Genomic DNA, 19,444 nt, shown 5'->3' on the forward strand with positions numbered 1-19,444 from the left:
GAGGCTTTTTAGTTCCTCTTCCCTTTCTGCCATAAGGGTGGTGTCATTTGCATATTTGATGTTTTTGATATTTCTCCTGGCAGTCTTGATTCCAGCTTGTGTTTCTTCCAGTCCAGGATTGCTCATGATGTACTCTGCATATAAGTTAAATAAGCAGGGTGACAATATACAGCCTTGACATACTCCTTTTCCTATTTGGAACCAGTCTGTTGTTCCATGTCCAGTTCTAACTGTTGCTTCCTGACCTGCATACAGATTTCTCAAGAGGCAGGTCAGGTGGTCTGGTATTCCCATCTCTTTCAGAATAGAGTACATTACATGGAATGCCAGGCTGGATGAAGTACAAGCTGGAATCAAGATTGACGGGAGAAATATCAATAACCTCAGATATGTAGATGACACCACCCTTATAGCAGAAAGCAGAGAACTAAAGAGCCTCTTGATGAAAGTGAAAGAGGAGAGTGAAAAAGTTGGCTTAAAACTCAACATTCAAAAAACAATGATCATGGCATCCGGTCCCATCACTTCAAGGCAAATAGTGTGGAAACAACGGAAACAGTGACAGACTTTATTTTTTGGGCTCCAAAATCACTGCAGATGGTGACTATAGCCATGAAATTAAAAGACACTTGCTCTTTGGAGGAAAAGCTATGGCCAACCTATACAGCATATTAAAAAGCAGAGACATTACTTTGTTAATAAAGGTCCATCTAGTCAAAGCTATGGCTTTTCCAGTAGTCATGTATGGATGTGAGAGTTGGACTATAAAGAAAGCTGAGTTCTGAAAAATTGATGTTTTTGAACTGTGGTGTTGGAGAAGACTCTTGAGAGTCCCTTGGACTGCAAGGAGATCAAACCAGTCCATTCTAAAGGAAATCAGTCCTGAATATTCATTGGAAGGACTGATGCTGAAGCTGAAACTCCAATCCTCGGGCCACCTGATGCAAAGAACAGACTCACTGGAAAAGACCCTGATGCTGGGAAAGATTGAAAGTGGGAGGAGAAGGGGATGACAGAGGATGATATGGTTGGATGGCATCACCGACTTGATGGATGTGAGTTTGAGCAAGCTCTAAGAGTTGGTGATGGACAAGGAAGCCTGGCATCCTGCAGTCCATGGGATCGCAAAGAGTTGGACATGACTGAGTGACTGAACTGAATTGGACTGATTCTTCCAAGTTCCTGTTATCTCTTGGCTTTCAATCTGGGGCATTCCCCTAAATCAGTGTTTCTCAATCTTTTTTTTTTTTTTTTAACATTTTATTTAATTTTAATTTTATTTTATTTTTAAACTTTACAATATTGTATTAGTTTTGCCAAATATCGAAATGAATCCGCCACAGGTATACCTGTGTTCCCCATCCTGAACCCTCCTCCCTCCTCCCTCCTCATACCCTCCCTCTGGGTTGTCCCAGTGCACCAGCCCCAAGCATCCAGTATCGTGCATGGAACCTGGACTGGTGACTCGTTTCATACATGATATTATACCTGTTTCAATGCCATTCTCCCAAATCTCCCCACCTTCTCCCTCTCCCACAGAGTCCATAAGACTGATCTATACATCAGTGTCTCTTTTGCTGTCTCGTACACAGGGTTATTGTTACCATCTTTCTAAATTCCATATATATGCATTAGTATACTGTATTGGTGTTTTTCTTTCTGGCTTACTTCACTCTGTATAATAGGCTCCAGTTTCATCCACCTCATTAGAACTTATTCAAATGTATTCTTTTTAATGGCTGAGTAATACTCCATTGTGTATATGTACCACTGCTTTCTTATCCATTAATCTGCTGATGGGCATCTAGGTTGCTTCCATGTCCTGGCTATTATAAACAGTGCTGCGATGAACATTGGGGTACACGTATCTCTTTCCCTTCTGGTTTCCTCAGTGTGTATGCCCAGCTGTGGGATTGCTGGGTCATAAGGCAGTTCTATTTCCAGTTTTTTAAGGAATCTCCACACTGTTCTCCATAGTGGCTGTACTAGTTTGCATTCCCACTAACAGTGTAAGAGGGTTTCCTTTTCTCCACACCCTCTCCAGCATTTATTGCTTGTAGACTTTTGGATCTCAATCTTTTTTGTTTGTTTTTCATTACTGATTGTTTTTATGTCCATTTCTCCTAATTACATTCCCATCCATGAAACCTGAATACTGAAGAAGTGTACCTGCCCATGTACGTTATGTATGTCTGTGCTTTGTACATAAAGTTAGTGAGAATCTGTCTTGTTCTTCAGTCAAGTTTTGGGAGTCCATGTCCTGTATTAACTGGGCTCACCAACACTTGAATCCTGGGCTCCCATTCTATTCTAACACTAGACATCATCCCAGGAATGTACAGTGTTCATGGAGGATGACCTGTCCCCCAGCTAACCATATTGCTGGTTCTTAACTTTCTCTCCCTGGGAGACTTTGAGCTTCTCTCCATATCTGTACCCTCCTCCTTTCACTCTCACAGATTTCCTGATATAAGAGATTAACTGTGTGGTCACAACACAACACCTGATGAATGGGGTGGGGTGAGCTGCTGCTGGGACCCTCCCTCTCCCTGTTCTGTGGGCCTCAGTAAAACCTTGTCTTGGGGCTTGTGCAGCTGTGGCTGTGCCTGCAGTTAGAAAGATCGAAACTTTCAAACCATATTATCTTCCGGATATATGCCCAGGAGTGAGATTGAATTTGAAAAAGTATATGTGTTAGTAGCTCAGTTATGTCTGACTCTTTGTGACCCCATGAACTATAGGCTGCCAGGCTCCTCTGTTCATGGAATTCTTCAGGCAAGAATACTGGAGTGGGTAGTAGTGAAAGTCACTCAGTCGTGTCTGACTCTTGCGACCCCATGGACTGTAGCCTGCAAAGTTCCTCTGTCCATGGGATTCTCCAGGCAAGAATACTGGAGTGGGTTGCCATTTCCTTCTTCAGGGGATCTTTCTCATCCAGAACTCAAACCCAGGTCTCCTGTACTGCAGGCAGAGTATATATATATATATATATATATATATATATATATATATATATATAACTTTGCTGCACACCTGAAACTAACACAATGTTGTTAATCAACTATGATCCAAGGTAAAATAAAAATTAAAAATAAAATAAATTACAAAAGAAAGACTAGACCTGCTAAAATTTGTCCAATGGCTACTGGAGAGGTGAAGGGCATTTATGGGTATCAAACTGAGAAATGAAAGCTGAGACAAGGTTTTCAAAGTTTTCTTTCTCCCTTTCACACACACATGGTGTGTGCCCCACACACCATGGGGGTGGTAGGAACAAATGGTTGAAAACTTAAAATCTCAGTAAGGCAACTGGTGAGGAAATGGACATCCACGGAATTTGTTTATAAAGTTCTTACTGTGTCCAAGTCTGATGATATTTCTGGGGAGAATTGGGTTAGGGTCCTGGAGGAGAAAGGGGAAGTTGGATAGAGGTGAACAGAAAGATGAAAAAGGCACAATCTACTGTTTAAGGGCAGGTGGCTGCAACCAGCGCACTAAGCGTGGCTGAGAGGAGCTACCCCACGTCCGAGGTCAGGGGCAGAAGCCGGGAGGACCCCATGCCCGAAGGGCGGCGGCCAAGAGGAGTTACCCCACGTCTGAGGTCAGGGGCAGTGGCCGAGAGTGCCAGGCTGCGACGGCGCAGGAACGGTCGAGAGGAGCTACCCCTGAGGTCAGGGGCGGGGCTGAGAGGAGCTACCCCACGCTCCAGGCCAGGGGCGGCGGCCAGGAGGACCAACCCCACATCCAAGGAGCCATGGCTGCGCGGGTGCAGGAGGGCCTAGAGGAGCTATCCCACATTGAAGGTCAGGAAGGGCGGCGGTGAGGAGATACCCCTCGTTCAAGGTAAGGAGCAGTGGCTGCGCTTTGCTGGAGCAGCCATGAAGAGATACCCCACGCCCAAGGTAAGAAAAACCCAAGTAAGACAGTAGGAGTTCCAAGAGGGCACCAGAGGGCAGACACACTGAAACCATACTCACAGAAAACTAGTCAATCTAATCACACTAGGACCACAGCCTTGTCTAACTCAATGAAACTAAGCCATGCCTGTGGGGCAGCCCAAGATGGGCAGGTCATGGTGGAGAGATCTGACAGAATGTGGTCCACTGGAGAAGGGAATGGCAAACCACTTCAGTATTCGTGCCTTGATAACCCCATGAACAGTATGAAAAGGCAAAATGATAGGATACTGAAAAGGGACTCCCCAGGTCAGTAGGTGCCCAATATGCTACTGGAGATCAGTGGAGAAATAACTCCAGAAAGAATGCAGGGATGGAGTCAAAGCAAAAAGAATACCCAGCTGTGGATGTGACTGGTGATAGAAGCAAGGTCCGATGCTGTAAAGAGCAATATTGTATAGGAACCTGGAATGTCAGGTCCATGAATTAAGGCAAATTAAAAGTGGTCAAACAAGAGATGGCAAGAGTGAATGTCGACATTCTAGGAATCAGCGAACTAAAATGGACTGGAAAGGGTGAATTTAACTCAGATGACCATTATATCTACTACTGCAGGCAGGAATCCCTCAGAAGAAATGGAGTAGCCATCATGGTCAACAAAAGAGTCTGAAATGCAGTACTTGGATGCAATCTCAAAAATGACAGAATGATCTCTGTTTGTTTCCAAGGCAAACCATTCAATATCACAGTAATCCAAGTCTATGCCCCAACCAGTAATGCTGAAGAAGCTGAAATTGAATGGTTCTATGAAGACCTACAAGACCTTTTAGAACTAACACCCAAAAAAGATGTCCTTTTCATTATAGGGGACTGGAATGCAAAAGTAGGAAGTCAACAAACACCTGGAGTAACAGGCAAATTTGGCCTTGGAATATGGAATGAAGCAGGGCAAAGACTAATAGAGTTTTGCCAAGAAAATGCACTGGTCATAGCAAACACCCTCTTCCAACAACACAAGAGAAGACTCTATACATGGACATCACCAGATGGTCAACACCGAAATCAGATTGATTATATTCTTTGCAGCCAAAGATGGAGAAGTTCTATACAGTCAGCAAAAACAAGACCAGGAGCTGACTGTGGCTCAGATCATGAACTCCTTATTGCCAATTCAGACTTAGATTGAAGAAAGTAGGGAAAACCACTAGACCATTCAGGTATGACCTAAATCAAATCCCTTATGATTATACAGTGGAAGTAAGAAATAGATTTAAGGGCCTAGATCTGATAGATACAGTGCCTGATGAACTATGGAATGAGGTTCATGACATTGTATAGGAGACAGGGATCAAGACCATTCCCATGGAAAAGAAATGCAAAAAAGTAAAATGGCTGTCTAGGGAGGCCTTACAAATAGCTGTGAAAAGAAGAGAAGTGAAAAGCAAAGGAGAAAAGAAAAGATATAAGCATCTGAATGCAGAGTTCCAAAGAATAGCAAGAAGAGATAGGAAAGCCTTCTTCAGTGATCAATGCAAAGAAATAGAGGAAAACAAAATGGGAAAGACTAGAGATCTCTTCAAGAAAATTAGAGATACCAAGGGAACATTTCATGCAAAGATGGGCTCGATAAAGGACAGAAATGGTACGGACCTAACAGAAGCAGAAGATATTAAGAAGAGGTGGCAAGAATACACAGAAGAACTGTACAAAAAAGATCTTCACGACCCAGATAATCACGATGGTGTGATCACTGACCTAGAGCCAGACATCCTGGAATGTGAAGTCAAGTGGGCCTTAGAAAGCATCACTACGAACAAAGCTAGAGGAGGTAATGGAATTCCAGTTGAGCTATTCCAAATCCTGAAAGATGATGCTGTGAAAGTGCTGCACTCAATATGCCAGCAAATTTGGGAAACTCAGCAATGGCCACAGGACTAGAAAAGGTCAGTTTTCATTCCAATCCCAAAGAGAGGCAATGCCAAAGAATGCTCAAACTACCGCACAATTTCACTCATCTCACACGCTAGTGAAGTAATGCTCAAAATTCTCCAAGCCAGGCTTCAGCAATATGTGAACCATGAACTTCCTGATGCTCAAGCTGGTTTTAGAAAAGGCAGAGGCACCAGAGATCAAATTGCCAACATCTGCTGGATCATGGAAAAAGCAAGAGAGTTCCAGAAAAACACCTATTTCTGCTTTATTGACTATGCCAAAGCCTTTGACTGTGTGGATCACAATAAACTGTGGAAAATTCTGAAAGAGATAGGAATACCAGACCACCTGATCTGCCTCTTGAGAAATTTGTATGCAGGTCAGGAAGCAACAGTTAGAACTGGACATGGAACAACAGACTGGTTCCAAATAGGAAAAGGAGTTCGTCAAGGCTGTATATTGTCACCCTATTTATTTAACTTATATGCAGAGTACATCATGAGCAACCCTGGACTGGAAGAAACACAAGCTGGAATCAAGATTTCCAGGAGAAATATCAATAACCTCAGATATGCAGATGACACCACCCTTATGGCAGAAAGTGAAGAGGAACTCAAAAGCCTCTTGATGAAAGTGAAAGTGGAGAGTGAAAAAGTTGCCTTAAGGCTCAACATTCAGAAAACAAAGATCATGGCATCCGGTCCCGTCACTTCATGGGAAATAGATGGGGAAACAGTGGAAACAGTGTCAGACTTTATTTTTGGGGGCTCCAAAATCACTGCAGATGGTAACTGCAGCCATGAAATTAAAAGACACTTACTCCTTGGAAGGAAAGTTATGACCAACCTAGATAGCATATTCAAAAGCAGAGACATTACTTGCCAACAAAGGTTTGTCTAGTTAAGGCTATGATTTTTCCTGTGGTCGTGTATGGATGTGAGAGTTGGACTGTGAAGAAGGCTGAGTGCCAAAGAATTGATGCTTTTGAACTGTGGTGTTGGAGAAGACTCTTGAGAGTCCCTTGGACTGCGAGGAGATCCAACCAGTCCTTTCTGAAGGAGATCAGCCCTGGGTTTCTTTGGAAAGAATGATGCTAAAGCTGAAACTCCAGTACTTTGGCCACCTCATGTGAAGAGTTGACTCATTGGAAAAGACTCTGATGCTGGGAGGGATTGGGGGCAGGAGGAGGTGGGGACAACAGAGGATGAGATGGCTGGATGGCATCACTGACTCGATGGATGTGAGTCTGGGTGAACCCCGGGAGTTGGTGATAGACAGGGAGGCCTGGCGTGCTGTGATTCATGGGGTCGCAAAGAGTCGGACACGACTGAGTGACTGAACTGAACTGAATGTTTACCTTCAAAGAAGTTTGCTGTCTTGTGGGCAACACAGACCAGCCAATTCCTGCGCTCTCCAGATCCCTGCTGCAGAGTCCCACCACGCTTCACAACTGTGGATCGGCATGTAACTGTCCTCAACTGTTCTGTATGTTAGTCACTTAGTTGTGTCTGACTCTTTGCGACCCCATAACTGTAGCCTGCCAGGCTTCTCTGTCCATGGGATTTTCCAGGCAAGAATACTGGAGTGGGTTGCCATTTACTTCTCCAGGGAATCGTCCCGACCCAGGGATCGAAACTGGGTCTCCCACATTGCAGGCAGACTCTTTACCATCTAAGCCTCCAGGGAAGCCGTCAACTGTTCTATGGCTGTTAATTCTCATCTCCACTCTTGAAATGGGCTGAGAGTTTCCAAGAGCTAAGTCAGCCCTGCGTCTTTGTTTTATCCATAGCTTTTAGCATCTGTGTTAATACTCATAGAAGATGCTCAGGAAAGGCTTACTGATTGACAGGATTTCTTTTAAAACAACCATATGCTACAGAATATATCCACAGCTTCTGGCGCAGTGGTCAAGAATCCATATGCTAATGCAGGAGCTATAAGAGATGCAGGTTCTATCCCTGGATCAGGAAGATCCCTTGGAATAGGAAAAGGCAACTCGCTCCAGCATTCTTGCCTGGAAAATTCCATAGACAGAGAAGCCTGGTGTGCTACAGTCCATGGAGTCATGAAGAGTTGGGCATGACTGAGTGACTGAGCACACACACACACCCACAGCTCTTTCGGTATTAGCGGAACCTCGAAGGGATGCAGAAAGGTTTCACAGAGCAAGGCAGTTTTTTTTTGGTGTGTGTGCATGTGTTTTTTTTAATCAGATGCTCTTTTGATAAAAATGAATTTCATGATATATACTGTACTTTCAAATTCTTGGTAAAACTGTTAACATTCTCCCCTAAATTGCAAGCAATTCATTTTTGAATCCGTTCTTGCAAGGCACAATAAGTTAGTAATTTCCTTTAAAATTGGATTTTTCTCCTCTGTAAACAGCCTTGTGATAATGGTGACGGTGATTATCATTATCTGCATTTTTCCAGTCCACTTCCCTCAAATACCTCTGGGTCTCTTTCAAAAATTAACATAATTCACAGTATACCTAGTAATCTAGCTTGTAAGGCTGAAGAAACTCTAGAAATAATGCTTTGACATAGTGGGCGTTAAACATGACTAGTTTCTTTGAAATCATTGCATACCTGCTAATTAGAAGAAAGTTCTGCTAAAAATTAACATAACATACTAAGTGGATAGCTCTCAGTAAAGCTGCTGTGTACAGAAAAAGCCCAGGCTAAAGTGCTGTTATTTCAATTGCCCCGATCTCAGCTGGTCCTGTTCTCCCTGTATCACTTTATTGAATCAAGCCTTTCTTATTTGAAACTCAAAGTTCTCTTGTGTGTGTTAGTTGCTCAGTTGTGTCTGACTTGTTGTGACCCCATGGACTGTAGGGGTCCAGACTCCTCCATCCATGGAATTCTCCAGGCAAGAATACTGGAGTGCATAGCCATTCCCTTCTCTAGGGGATCTTCCCAACCCAGGGATCGAACCTAGGTCTTCCGCATTGCAGGTGGATTCTTTACTGTCTGAGCCAGCAGGGAAAGTTCTCTTACGGTCATTTAATGTCAAAATCATTTGGAAGTCTACTAGAAATATAAAGGGCTTCCCTAATAACTCAGTTGGTAAAGAATCCACCTGCAATGCAGGAGACCCCAGTTCGATTCCTGGGTCAGAAAGGTCCACTGGAGAAGGGATAGGCTACCCACTCCAGTATTCTTGGCTTCCCTTGTAGCTCAGCTGGTAAAGAATCTGCCTGCAATGCGGGAGACCTGGGTTAAGTCATAAAATCAGGATTCAAATGTAATTATTGGGAATATTAATTACTGAACAATCCTTCCTCCTATGCTTTCTGTATGGTTTTCAAAAATCTGCAAGCAAAGTAGTACAGTTTTAAACAAATATCTTAACATAATGATCTATTATATTTAGTTTCCAAAAAACTTTCATATTCATTATTTCATTGGATCTTTTCAATCATTCAAGAAAGGCTAGGTAGAATGTCTCCCATGTTACAGATAAGGAACTGAAGACTCAGAGAGGTTAAGTGATTTTCCTGAGATCACACAGCTTAACCAAGAGGTGTGGCCAGGGCTCTTGGTGCTGTATGATACTAAGAATCTAATATTTTAAAACTTATTTTCCTAGATAATTTTAGTGGGATGCATAAGACTTATAAATTATATTTATGTTCAATTAAATGAAGAATAATAATTAATCAACTTCTCTTTTTAGAACTTCTAGATCTGGTTTCCTACTCTCTGGTGCTTGGTGGTTGTGGTCTTTGCAGGCTACAGCTCATTGCCACTGCCATCAGTGTCACTAGCATAGCAGCCGAAGCATCTCAAGAATGTACTGAGGACTCAATATTGTGTTAGATGTGGGCATTATGCTAGGTGTAGCAGACACAGAAAGTTTTAGAATTGTTAAGTATTCAGGAAAACATTAATGAGATAAAAATTATAAACAATAACCTAGACAATAAGAGTCAAGAGTAGGAGAGACAATAACTTCTACCAGGATTGGAAGAGCATATAATCACAGAAGGTTTGGGCTTCGGGAAACAGACAACTGATTGGTTGGTAATGAAGGTAATACTAAGACTTAAAGAAAGTGTAGGCTGAATTCCTGACTTAAAAAATCTGGCCCTACTGGGTCCCATTCTTAAATGGCAAATTTGGCCTCTCTGTTTCTCTTATTTCTTTTAGGAAAAAAAAAAAAAAGAAAACTTCTGGGAGATATAAATGTATATTGTGAACATTGTGTAAACTTTATATTCATAGCATATTACCAACTTTGGAATTCAATGAATGGGTGTTACTAAAAGAAAATGTGATAACCAGCATTGCTTACCATGTGAGATATCGCCAAAGAAGACTGCTGCCACGTATCCATCACCATCTTCTCATCAGCCTCAAAGTTTAACTCTACACTTTCCAGCGTGTAATCGATCTTGCCCTTCAGGATGCTTTTTGTTTTTGGTTTGGATAAAGCTGACTCTGGAGAAATGGATCTTCGAGGAACCAGGGGAATTCTTGGGAAAATCAACAAAAAAGAAATATAAAGACTTTAACAGAATTCTAATTTTGTGGCCAAGCAACTCGGTAAATTCTGTTCTCTTGTTCTAAGAAGAACCCTTTAGATGGAGAAAAGACTATGAAAGGCTGTATTCAAGTTTTTATGATCCAGAGACTCTTATTAACAAGAGGACTAGAGACAAGCAATGCTAAAACATAATCTTTAGGACTAATTCTTGGTAATTATGAGGAAGGCAATTTTATGAAGAAATTCAATTTTGGAATTTATCTGGGATATAAACTTCTGACAAGGAATAAATCAGTCATGAAAAAGCAAATCAAATAGATTTGAGCATCACTTCTTTAATATGACTAGCACTTGGCTTCCGGAAATGAACAGTTAAAAGCGGGATATATTATAATAGATGTGAGGTCTGCAAGGGGTGTCTCACCGAGGTTTGAGAGCTCCAGCATCCCTCCCCCCACCTTGAGAATGGATGATGAACTGTTTTGCAAAGTGCTGTGAGAACACAGAGTTAAGCTTTCCCCCTGCTCTCAACCATATTGCTGCTGCCCCTGTGTAGAGATTTTAGAGCTGCCCCTGGGAATATCCAATCCCTGAAGGATCCCAGGATCTCAGAGGCCAACTGCAGGCAGTGATCCACAGATCAGAATGCTTACTGTGACTGGGATCCTGCTCAGTGATAGAACATAGGAAGGGCTTTCAGCGTGGGCAGAAAGGAGCTCTCAGGATGCCTTGGCTAAAACTTGAGAAGAGCAAGCATTTAGCTTGGCAGACTCAAGTTGCTGGGGAATGGAGCAGTGATGCAGAAAGCTGGCTGTGAATTTTTGCAAATCACTGGCTTGGTCATGTTTTGAAGCATCAGATGAGGTTTTCTGAAGCTGGCTCTTTGATTATCACAATGTTTGGAATTTTGACAGTACACAGTACCTATGGAGGCCATGTGTTTATGACTCAGTACCCACCTACCCACAAGGCCAGCTGACACTTCAATAATCAAGTAATGCTCAGTCTCAGTCACTGAGACATATTAGATTCATGTGCCTAATCAGTTAAGGTAAAGGTTGTGTGATTATCTCTAGACATTTAAGATGGGGCAACAGGCATTTCTGAACACCTTGCTTTGGAGGACTGCAGTGGCAGCATATCATTTGAAAAAGGAATCTGGGTTTAGAATTCATCTACTGAGAAAAATTCTGGTCTAGCCAGTTCTCTCACTATCAGTAGATATTTCAGTAGATATTAACTGGGGCATGTCCCTTGACTTTCTGAGGCTCCATTCCTCTTGGAAGAATACAAATATAATAATAATAATATTATTATTATTTTTATACATTATTTGTTATTAGTTAATACCATTATTGTTACTATTAGGTTGTTGGAGGAATAAAATAGACAAACTATGGGAAAATGCTTGATGTTGTGCTCATTTCCCTACACATGTTAAAGAGACTGGTTGACTGGTTGGTTGGCCGGTTGACACATCCATTGGCTGAGAGTTCCAGGAGATACTTACAGCAGTGACTTGAGGTTGAGATTGGTGTAGAGTAGTTTTGCAGAAAATAATAACTGGCTGTTCTTTTGCTCATCTCATTCTACTAACCAACATTAACAGCTTCCCCATTATGCCTGCCCTGCTATTTTGTGCTAAGAACAAAACGCACTGCTACTGGGGACACTGAAACTTGGCCTCTCTTGATGACTCTTGATGGTTCATATCTCTTTGGAAATTTTCTTATTGTTTTTAATTGCAATGTTCTCTTTCAGCACTGGCTGAGTTAAAACATTGATCTTGTATTTGAGTCAAAAAGAGGGTACAGACTTTCCTTTTTGTGTTTTCTTGTTTACGCATGGTCCTGACAGGGACATGATGGGACTAGATGGAAGAAGCCTACAGAGAAATGGGCCTCAGATCACTGTGGAATCCTGTTGTGCTCAGGCCATTTCAAATTCTTGATGGTATAAGGGAGGGTAAAACAAGAGGTACTCACAATTACAACAGTGTATGTGAGGAAGAATAGTTCGTTGTCATATTATGCAATAAAGATAAGAGTTACCACTTATTGAGAGTCACTGGGACTAGGTTCAAGTTTTCTGACTCTCAGACATGGTGCTCTATGTTCTGAGGATTTCATTTTCTGCAGTTTTCATAACCACCCTACTCTTACAGATAATGAAACCAAGGCTTAAGAGAGTTGGGGGTGACTTTTCCAAATAAATTGTTTTAATTTACTTACATATAACTAGTAATTGGCTAAAAATGTAATCTTCATTCTACCCTTACCACCAAGTTTATTTTCATGCTGGTGGGAATCTGATGTTAGATCACTAAGAAGTTTCAGTCTCACAAAGACATAACCACATAAGTTTGAGTCTTTACTGTTTCTCAGTTTCCTATACTGTAAAAGAAGACACATAATGCCTTGCAGTTTCATTTACATGATATCACACACAGACACACCCATGCACACAGAACAGCATGGGACCTTTCATAAAAGTGGTAGAGGGTCATGATCCCTTACCAGAAAGCCTTCTGGTCAAAAGTGTTTCAGAATTCAGAATTTGTATATACTATATATTCCCTACTATCCCCAGCAGTTTGGTGGAAGCACTCTATTACAAAACACACTATATCTCTGCAGCAAAAATGAGTAATCAATGAGTAGATAAGTAGAATGAATAATGCATATCAATAGTCTTTGTCAAAGTTAGAAAAGAAATTCAGTTTTCAGACTTTTTTTTTTGGATTTTGGATTAGCAGATACAGGAGTGTGGTTTTATAATGGTATTCAATTTAAAATCACAAAGCTTTATGTTCAGACTAATTACAGTGCGACATGATAGTCTACCTTACCTAAGCTGGCTTTCCAAAATATCTTTACTATCCAGTTGGACCAGTGGGACTCGAGTGAATCTCTTAGTGTCATCCATTGGAATTTTACACTCCATGGCCCTGTAATAATCTTGCAGGAGTCTCTTCGTATCTTGGAAACGGTTCAGTTCTGCCTTTAATAGCAAATATGAATGTTAAAACCCAAGACAGAACAAGATAATCTGCACATATTTTCCATATAAGCTCTGTAAACACTATTTAAAAACAGTAGGTTGAAATCAGCTTTCTAGAAACTAAGAGAAGTGGTTTTAAGTGTTTAAGATTTCATAAAAATTAAAGAAAGTTGGTGAGTTTGCATTCTCTGTACTTATTGAATGAGTCCACTTAACTAGATGACATTTCCATGTCTCTTAATAATGTTACAAAAGATAGTATGATGTCTGAAGTAGCACATATTAGTCATTATTTTGACATTAGGAATTCTTTGTGCCTTATATTCAACCAACCAATACATTAACAAACATTTGAGTGTGTTTCATCATACATAACACATTAGTTGACTTGGTAAATACTAAAAGTACACAGAAAATACATAATATAAATACATATACTGCTATAAAAGAACTGGAACACAAAATAAGAGTAGGTATTGGTCCTGTAGAACCATGAAACGTAGCTGCGGAGAACTAACAAATGGTGAGGTGAAGTGATAACGAATAGTCTTTTTCTCACAATTTCCATTCCTGCTCAACATGAACAGAAGGGAGGTCACTCCTCCAAGCTCAAAACGAAATGCCTCTGCTAACTTTGCCAGTAGACATCTTGGGGGACAGGGAATGGAGAAGCACAGAGGAACATCAGTTATTCCTGAGTGACTCCCTCCCAGCAGGTCGCCTCTGTTTGTGGTAATTGTGACATGGATGTGCAGTGAGATCCTGCACCTTGTCAATTACACAAACAGACCATGAGTTTTCCAACCTGCTCTCCTACCAGATGTCAGACCAGTGGGCATATCGGTGCTTCTCTCTGGTAGTGTAACCATGACCTTCAGTCTTTGCTTTTATTAGTAGGGCTACTTAAACCAGTTCAGTTCAGTTCAGTTGCTCAGTCAGGTCCGACTATTTGTGACCCTGTGGACTGCAGCAAGCCAGGCTTCCCTGACCATCACCAATTCCCAGAGCTTGCCTAAACTCATATCCATCAAGTCAGTGAGGCCATCCAACCATCTCATTCTCTGTCATCCCCTTCTCCTTCTGCTTTCACTTTTTCCCAGCATCAGGGTCTTTTCCAATAAGTCAGTTCTTTGCATCATGTGGCCAAGTATTGGAGCTTCAGCTTCAGCATCAGTCCTTCCAATGAATATTCAGGACTGATTTCCATTAGGATTGACTGGTTTGATCTCCTTGCTATCCAAGGGACTCTCAAGATGGAAGCTCTTATGCAGATGTATTCCACAACAGCTAGTTAATTATAGAAAGCATCTTTTTTAAAAAGAACAAAACTCACCTGGTGTTCAAAGCCCTTTGCTGAACCTAACTCAGGATATTTATAGGGGCTTCCCTGGTGGCTCAGATGGTAGAGTCTGCCTGCTATGTGGGAGACTCTGGTTTGATCCCTGGGTGGGGAAGATCCCGTGGAGAAGGGAATGGCTACCCACTCCAGTATTTTTGCCTGGAGAGTCCCATGGACAGAGGAGCATGGCAGAATATTTATAAAGGGGTCCCTATATTCAGCAACCAAGTAATGTTGTCATATATGTAATAAAACATCAAGGAACAGTCTTGTACTGCCATACTGAGTTTGGAAAAAATAAATGTCTGCTTTGCATTGTAGTCAACAACAAAAGACAAGGATAGTTTCAATAGATTTGTTTTTGATACAGGAAAGGAGGGGCCAATCTGATCCTAAAAAGTTGCTCTCTGCAGTATTAAACTTTTCTAGCTAAATAACTGAAATAGGAAAAAATTCCTTTGGTTAATTCTATACTGTAAATAAAATTACCATTTATATATTATCTTAAGATATCATAAGATATGAAGAAAACCTGTGACCAACCCAGACAGCATATTAAAAAGCAGAGACATTACTTTGCTGACAAGGGTCCATCTAGTCAAAGCTATGGTTTTTCCAGAGGTCATGTATGGATGTGAGAATTGGACTATAAAGAAAGCTGAGTGCCAAAGAATTGATGCTTATAATGTGTGGTGTTGGAGAAGACTCTTGAGAGTCCCTTGGACTGCAAGGACATCCAACCAGTCCATCCTAAAGGAAATCAGTCCTGAATATTCATTGGAAGGACTGGTGCTGAAACTGAAACTCCAGTACTTCAGCCACTTGTTTCGAAGAACTGACTCATTGGAAAAGACCCTGATGCTGGGAAAGATTGGAGGCAGGAGGAGAAGGGGATGACAGAGAATGAGATGGTTGGATGGCATCACTGACTCGATGGACGTGAGTTTGAGCAAGCTCCAGGATTTGTTGATGGACAGGGAAACCTGGTATGCTGCAGTCCACAGAGTCACAAAGAGTTGGACATGACTGAGCAACTGAACTGAACTGAACTGATACTCAAGAGAATCTTCATGATACCACATTTCCAGTGTGTGGCATGCAAATGTATTAATAAACCCAATTTGTACAAATTGGATATTGACAAATAAATTTGGGGAACTGAAGTATTGTGAGGCTATACAAATTGTTAGTTATCAAACTATAAGCATTATGGTTTAATAATGCTTACCAAATTAGCATTATTTGTTAAATATATTTAGAAATCAGGAAATTATTTCCTCTGTAACTTAGAGAACTGACCTCTTTAGTTATGATTAAGATTAGTAGGTCCTATTTTATATAATTGGTATTTCAGACAGTGCTGGTATCCATGCCTCAGACTAACCCTGTTATATTATTTTATATAAAATATTAATTTATTTTGGGGGGACATAATTTGACTAATTATACAGCTAACTATGAATAAGATGCCATTGTACATCCACAATACCCATATAAGCAGAATTAAGATTATTTTCACACTTGTGATAGCTAGTAAATCATTCTTTCTCATTGTTTCTGTCTTCATAGAATCTCAGTTTTGAAAGCGAACTTAGAAATCATCTTGCATAGCATTTTCTAAAATTTGTCTTGTACAAACCTTGTCTTCAATTCAGTTTAGTTGCTCAGTTGTGTCCGACTCTTTGCAACCCTGTGTACTGCAGCAAGCCAGGCTTCCGTGTCCATCACCAACTCCCGGAGCTTGCTCAAACTCATGTCCATCAAGTTGGTGATGTCATTTAACGATTTCATCCTCTGTCATCCCCTTCTCCTCCTGCCTCCAATCTTTCCCAGCATCAGGGTCTTTTCCAATGAGTCAGTTCTTCGAAACAAGTGGCTGAAGTACTGGAGTTTCAGTTTCAGCACCAGTCCTTCCAGTGAATATTCAGGACTGATTTCCTTTAGGATGGACTGGTTGGATGTCCTTGCAGTCCAAGGGACTCTCAAGAGTCTTCTCCAACACCACAGTTCAAAAGCATCAATTCTTTGGCACTCAGCTTTCTTTATAGTCCAACTCTCACATCCATACATGACTACTGGAAAAACCATAGCTTTGACTAGACAGACCTTTGTCAGCAAAGTAATGTCTCGGCTTTTTAATAGGCTGTCTAGTTTGGTCATAGCTTTTCTTCAAAGCAGCAAGTGTCTTTTAGTTTCATGGCCATAGTTACCATGTGCAGTGATTTTGGAGCCCCCCGGCCCCCAAATAAAGTTTCTCATTGTTTCCATTGTTTCCCCATCTATTTGACATGTCAATCTTATCTTATAGACTGTTAATGAGCGCCACTTTGGGGATAAAACAAAGAAAAACTTTGCAACATCAGTTTCAGAAATCCTGGGTTGGCACACTCAAAGAGTTTCTATATTGCAGAGCATCTTGATAATAATAATATGTCAATATTTTTGTTAATGTCCCAGCAAGAAGGAATGGTAGAGTACATAGCCCTTCCCAAAGTCTTTTGACTCAAGTCCTTGTTTTGTGAAACATCTTGTAGGAGTAGTGTTCTACAGAATCCACCTTGGGAAACACTTATCTAGCCATAAACCCTTGAAAACTTTCACAAAGATTTTCCTCCCCTTCACAAATATGCACAAGATTCTGCTCATGGGCTCCTGGACCAGCAGCTCAAGGGCCTGCAAAGTCTGTTATTTGATGGACAGTTCCAATCATTAGGCTCTTTTTTCACTTACTGAACTGAAATCTACTACTCTTCTGTAGTTTACAGCTTTGTTTTTTCCCTTTTTATAGGATTCTGTCAATCCATGCAGAACAAGGCCTTTTCTGTTCTATTGGCTAACCTTTAACTATGGAAACACTGATGACAAACCAGTGGTCAGAGGTACTGGCCCAGGAGTTAGACTCCCTGAGTCCAAATCCCAGTTCTCTCTTGACTGGCGTGTGGCATTGGTCAAATTACTTCATCTATGTTTGCCTCGGTTTCCTCCTCTGTGAAATGAGCATTAAGATAGAATGTACAGCCTAGGGTTCCTGTGAGGGTTTAATGTATTGCACAGGAAGAATCCTTAGAACCATATCTGGCACATACAGATTAAGAATTTAATACATATTAGCCTTTATTTGCTCTCCTTTCCTTTACCCTCTTTTCCCCCACCTCTAGTTGGTTTTAGATGTAGATTCTGTATCTCAGGGAGAGTCTGAAAGGCAGGTATTGTGGGGTATAAGAGTTATGCCATTTTCACAAGAGGTGCATAATTGCTTGGACTTCTGGGAATGATTTACAAAAATTCTCTAATCCCTTTCCCTTCACTATTGGATTTCTGTTATTTCTACTCTAAGCTTTTGACACACCTTTACCAACATTCAATGTCCGTTTACTCAAAGTGGTGCCCCAGGGGCGTCACCCCAGCGGGTTTAGGCTGCTGGGTGTCTCGCCTTCATATGCAGCACAACCCATGTCTTGCGGCTCTCTCCTGCATCCCAGAGCCGGCAATCAGGGAGGCAGCTCCTGTCTCTTAGGTTTCTGCTTCCAGCGGTCCATGATTGTCTCTTGGAGTGCTGGAAGTCCTCGCCTTCAAAGTCACTTGTTGAACAAGGATTTACTGAACACCTCCTGTGCACAGCTCTGGCGAGCCTCAGCTAACTATCCTCTTTTCTGGAAATAACTTCTGTAAACTAACAAGTTCAAGACCTGTAAGGTACCCTTTTCCACTGTATCCTCACTGCTGTTTCTTAGGAAAGAATACTCCTGTAGACACAGCTTGATTACCAAGATACCCTTCATATTCCCCTCAGTGTGAACAGATTATAAACAGGTTTCTCCCTAACTCCAGGCTCCTGATCTTCCTTGTCTGAGAGTATTTACTTTAGGAAACTTGTCTTTGTAAGCCTATTCTCTGTCACTTTGAGATGTAAATCTCTTCAGATCTTTCCTCAGGTTCTAGGAACCAGAACTGTCTCTGTCAAGGACCTGGGAACCACCTCTTTGAGATGGCATCATATGAAGTGAAAGAAGCAGCCCTAGGTCCCTGTCCTCTGGGAGGAGAGGAGCCTGACTTAGGAAGACATCCTGCTCCAAGCTGTAAAACTACTTGCATCAAGAAGAGAGGAGAAAGTTTACTTTTCCTTTAAGTGAGGCCAGTCGAGAAACACAAGTTGCCCATGACACCCCACTCCGCTCCAGCTCTTAGAAACACTCCAGCCCTTCTTCTTGGGAGAGCTGGGTCTCCAGACTTGGTAATGGCATCCCACTCCAGTACTCTTGCCTGGAAAATCCCATGGATGGAGGAGCCTGGAAGGCTGAAGTCCATGGGGTCGTTGAGGGTCGGACACGACTGAGCGACTTCACTTTCACTTTTCACTTTCATGCACTGGAGAAGGAAATGGCAACCCAGTCCAGTGTTCTTGCCTGGAGAATCCCAGGGATGGGGAGCCTGGTGGGCTGCTGTCTATGGGGTTGCACAGAGTTGGACATGACTGAAGTGACTTAGCAGCTCTCCCCTATTGTTGACTAATTTCTTGGGATGAAATCAACGTGTGCCTCATTAGCTGGTCCAGCACGATTCATTATTTAAATGGATGCAAAAGCAAGTTAATCAGGTTGTTCTGATGAATGGTCTGTGTTGCCAATCTGAACATAAATGTTTTTCAGGAATCAAGTGCCAGCTGAGACTGATCCTGCCCATGTTCTGTGGCAAGGCTTCGGGTATCTGCTGCGGGGGGCTGGTGAGGTAATGACCCAGGACAGACACCATCTCTGCTATCCCCTCCACAGCTCCAGGCCACCTGGAA

At 41.7% G+C, this 19,444-nt stretch overlaps 1 protein-coding gene across 3 annotated transcripts in view; it reads right to left on the reverse strand.

Annotated features, from left to right (window-relative positions):
* Nucleotides 1–19,444, reverse strand: part of SPEF2 (sperm flagellar 2) — a 202,328-nt gene that overhangs the window by 60,642 nt on the left and 122,242 nt on the right. For all 3 annotated transcript variants that reach the window (XM_061393749.1, XM_061393748.1, XM_061393747.1), the window contains 2 exons: nucleotides 13,165–13,316; nucleotides 10,125–10,305 (listed from right to left, as the gene is read on the reverse strand). In XM_061393749.1, the coding sequence (XP_061249733.1) occupies nucleotides 10,125–10,305; nucleotides 13,165–13,316 (333 nt within the window). The remainder of the gene's footprint in view (nucleotides 1–10,124; nucleotides 10,306–13,164; nucleotides 13,317–19,444) is intronic.

Source organism: Bos javanicus, chromosome 20 (genome assembly GCF_032452875.1).
Source record: "Bos javanicus breed banteng chromosome 20, ARS-OSU_banteng_1.0, whole genome shotgun sequence".
NCBI lineage: Eukaryota > Metazoa > Chordata > Mammalia > Artiodactyla > Bovidae > Bos > Bos javanicus.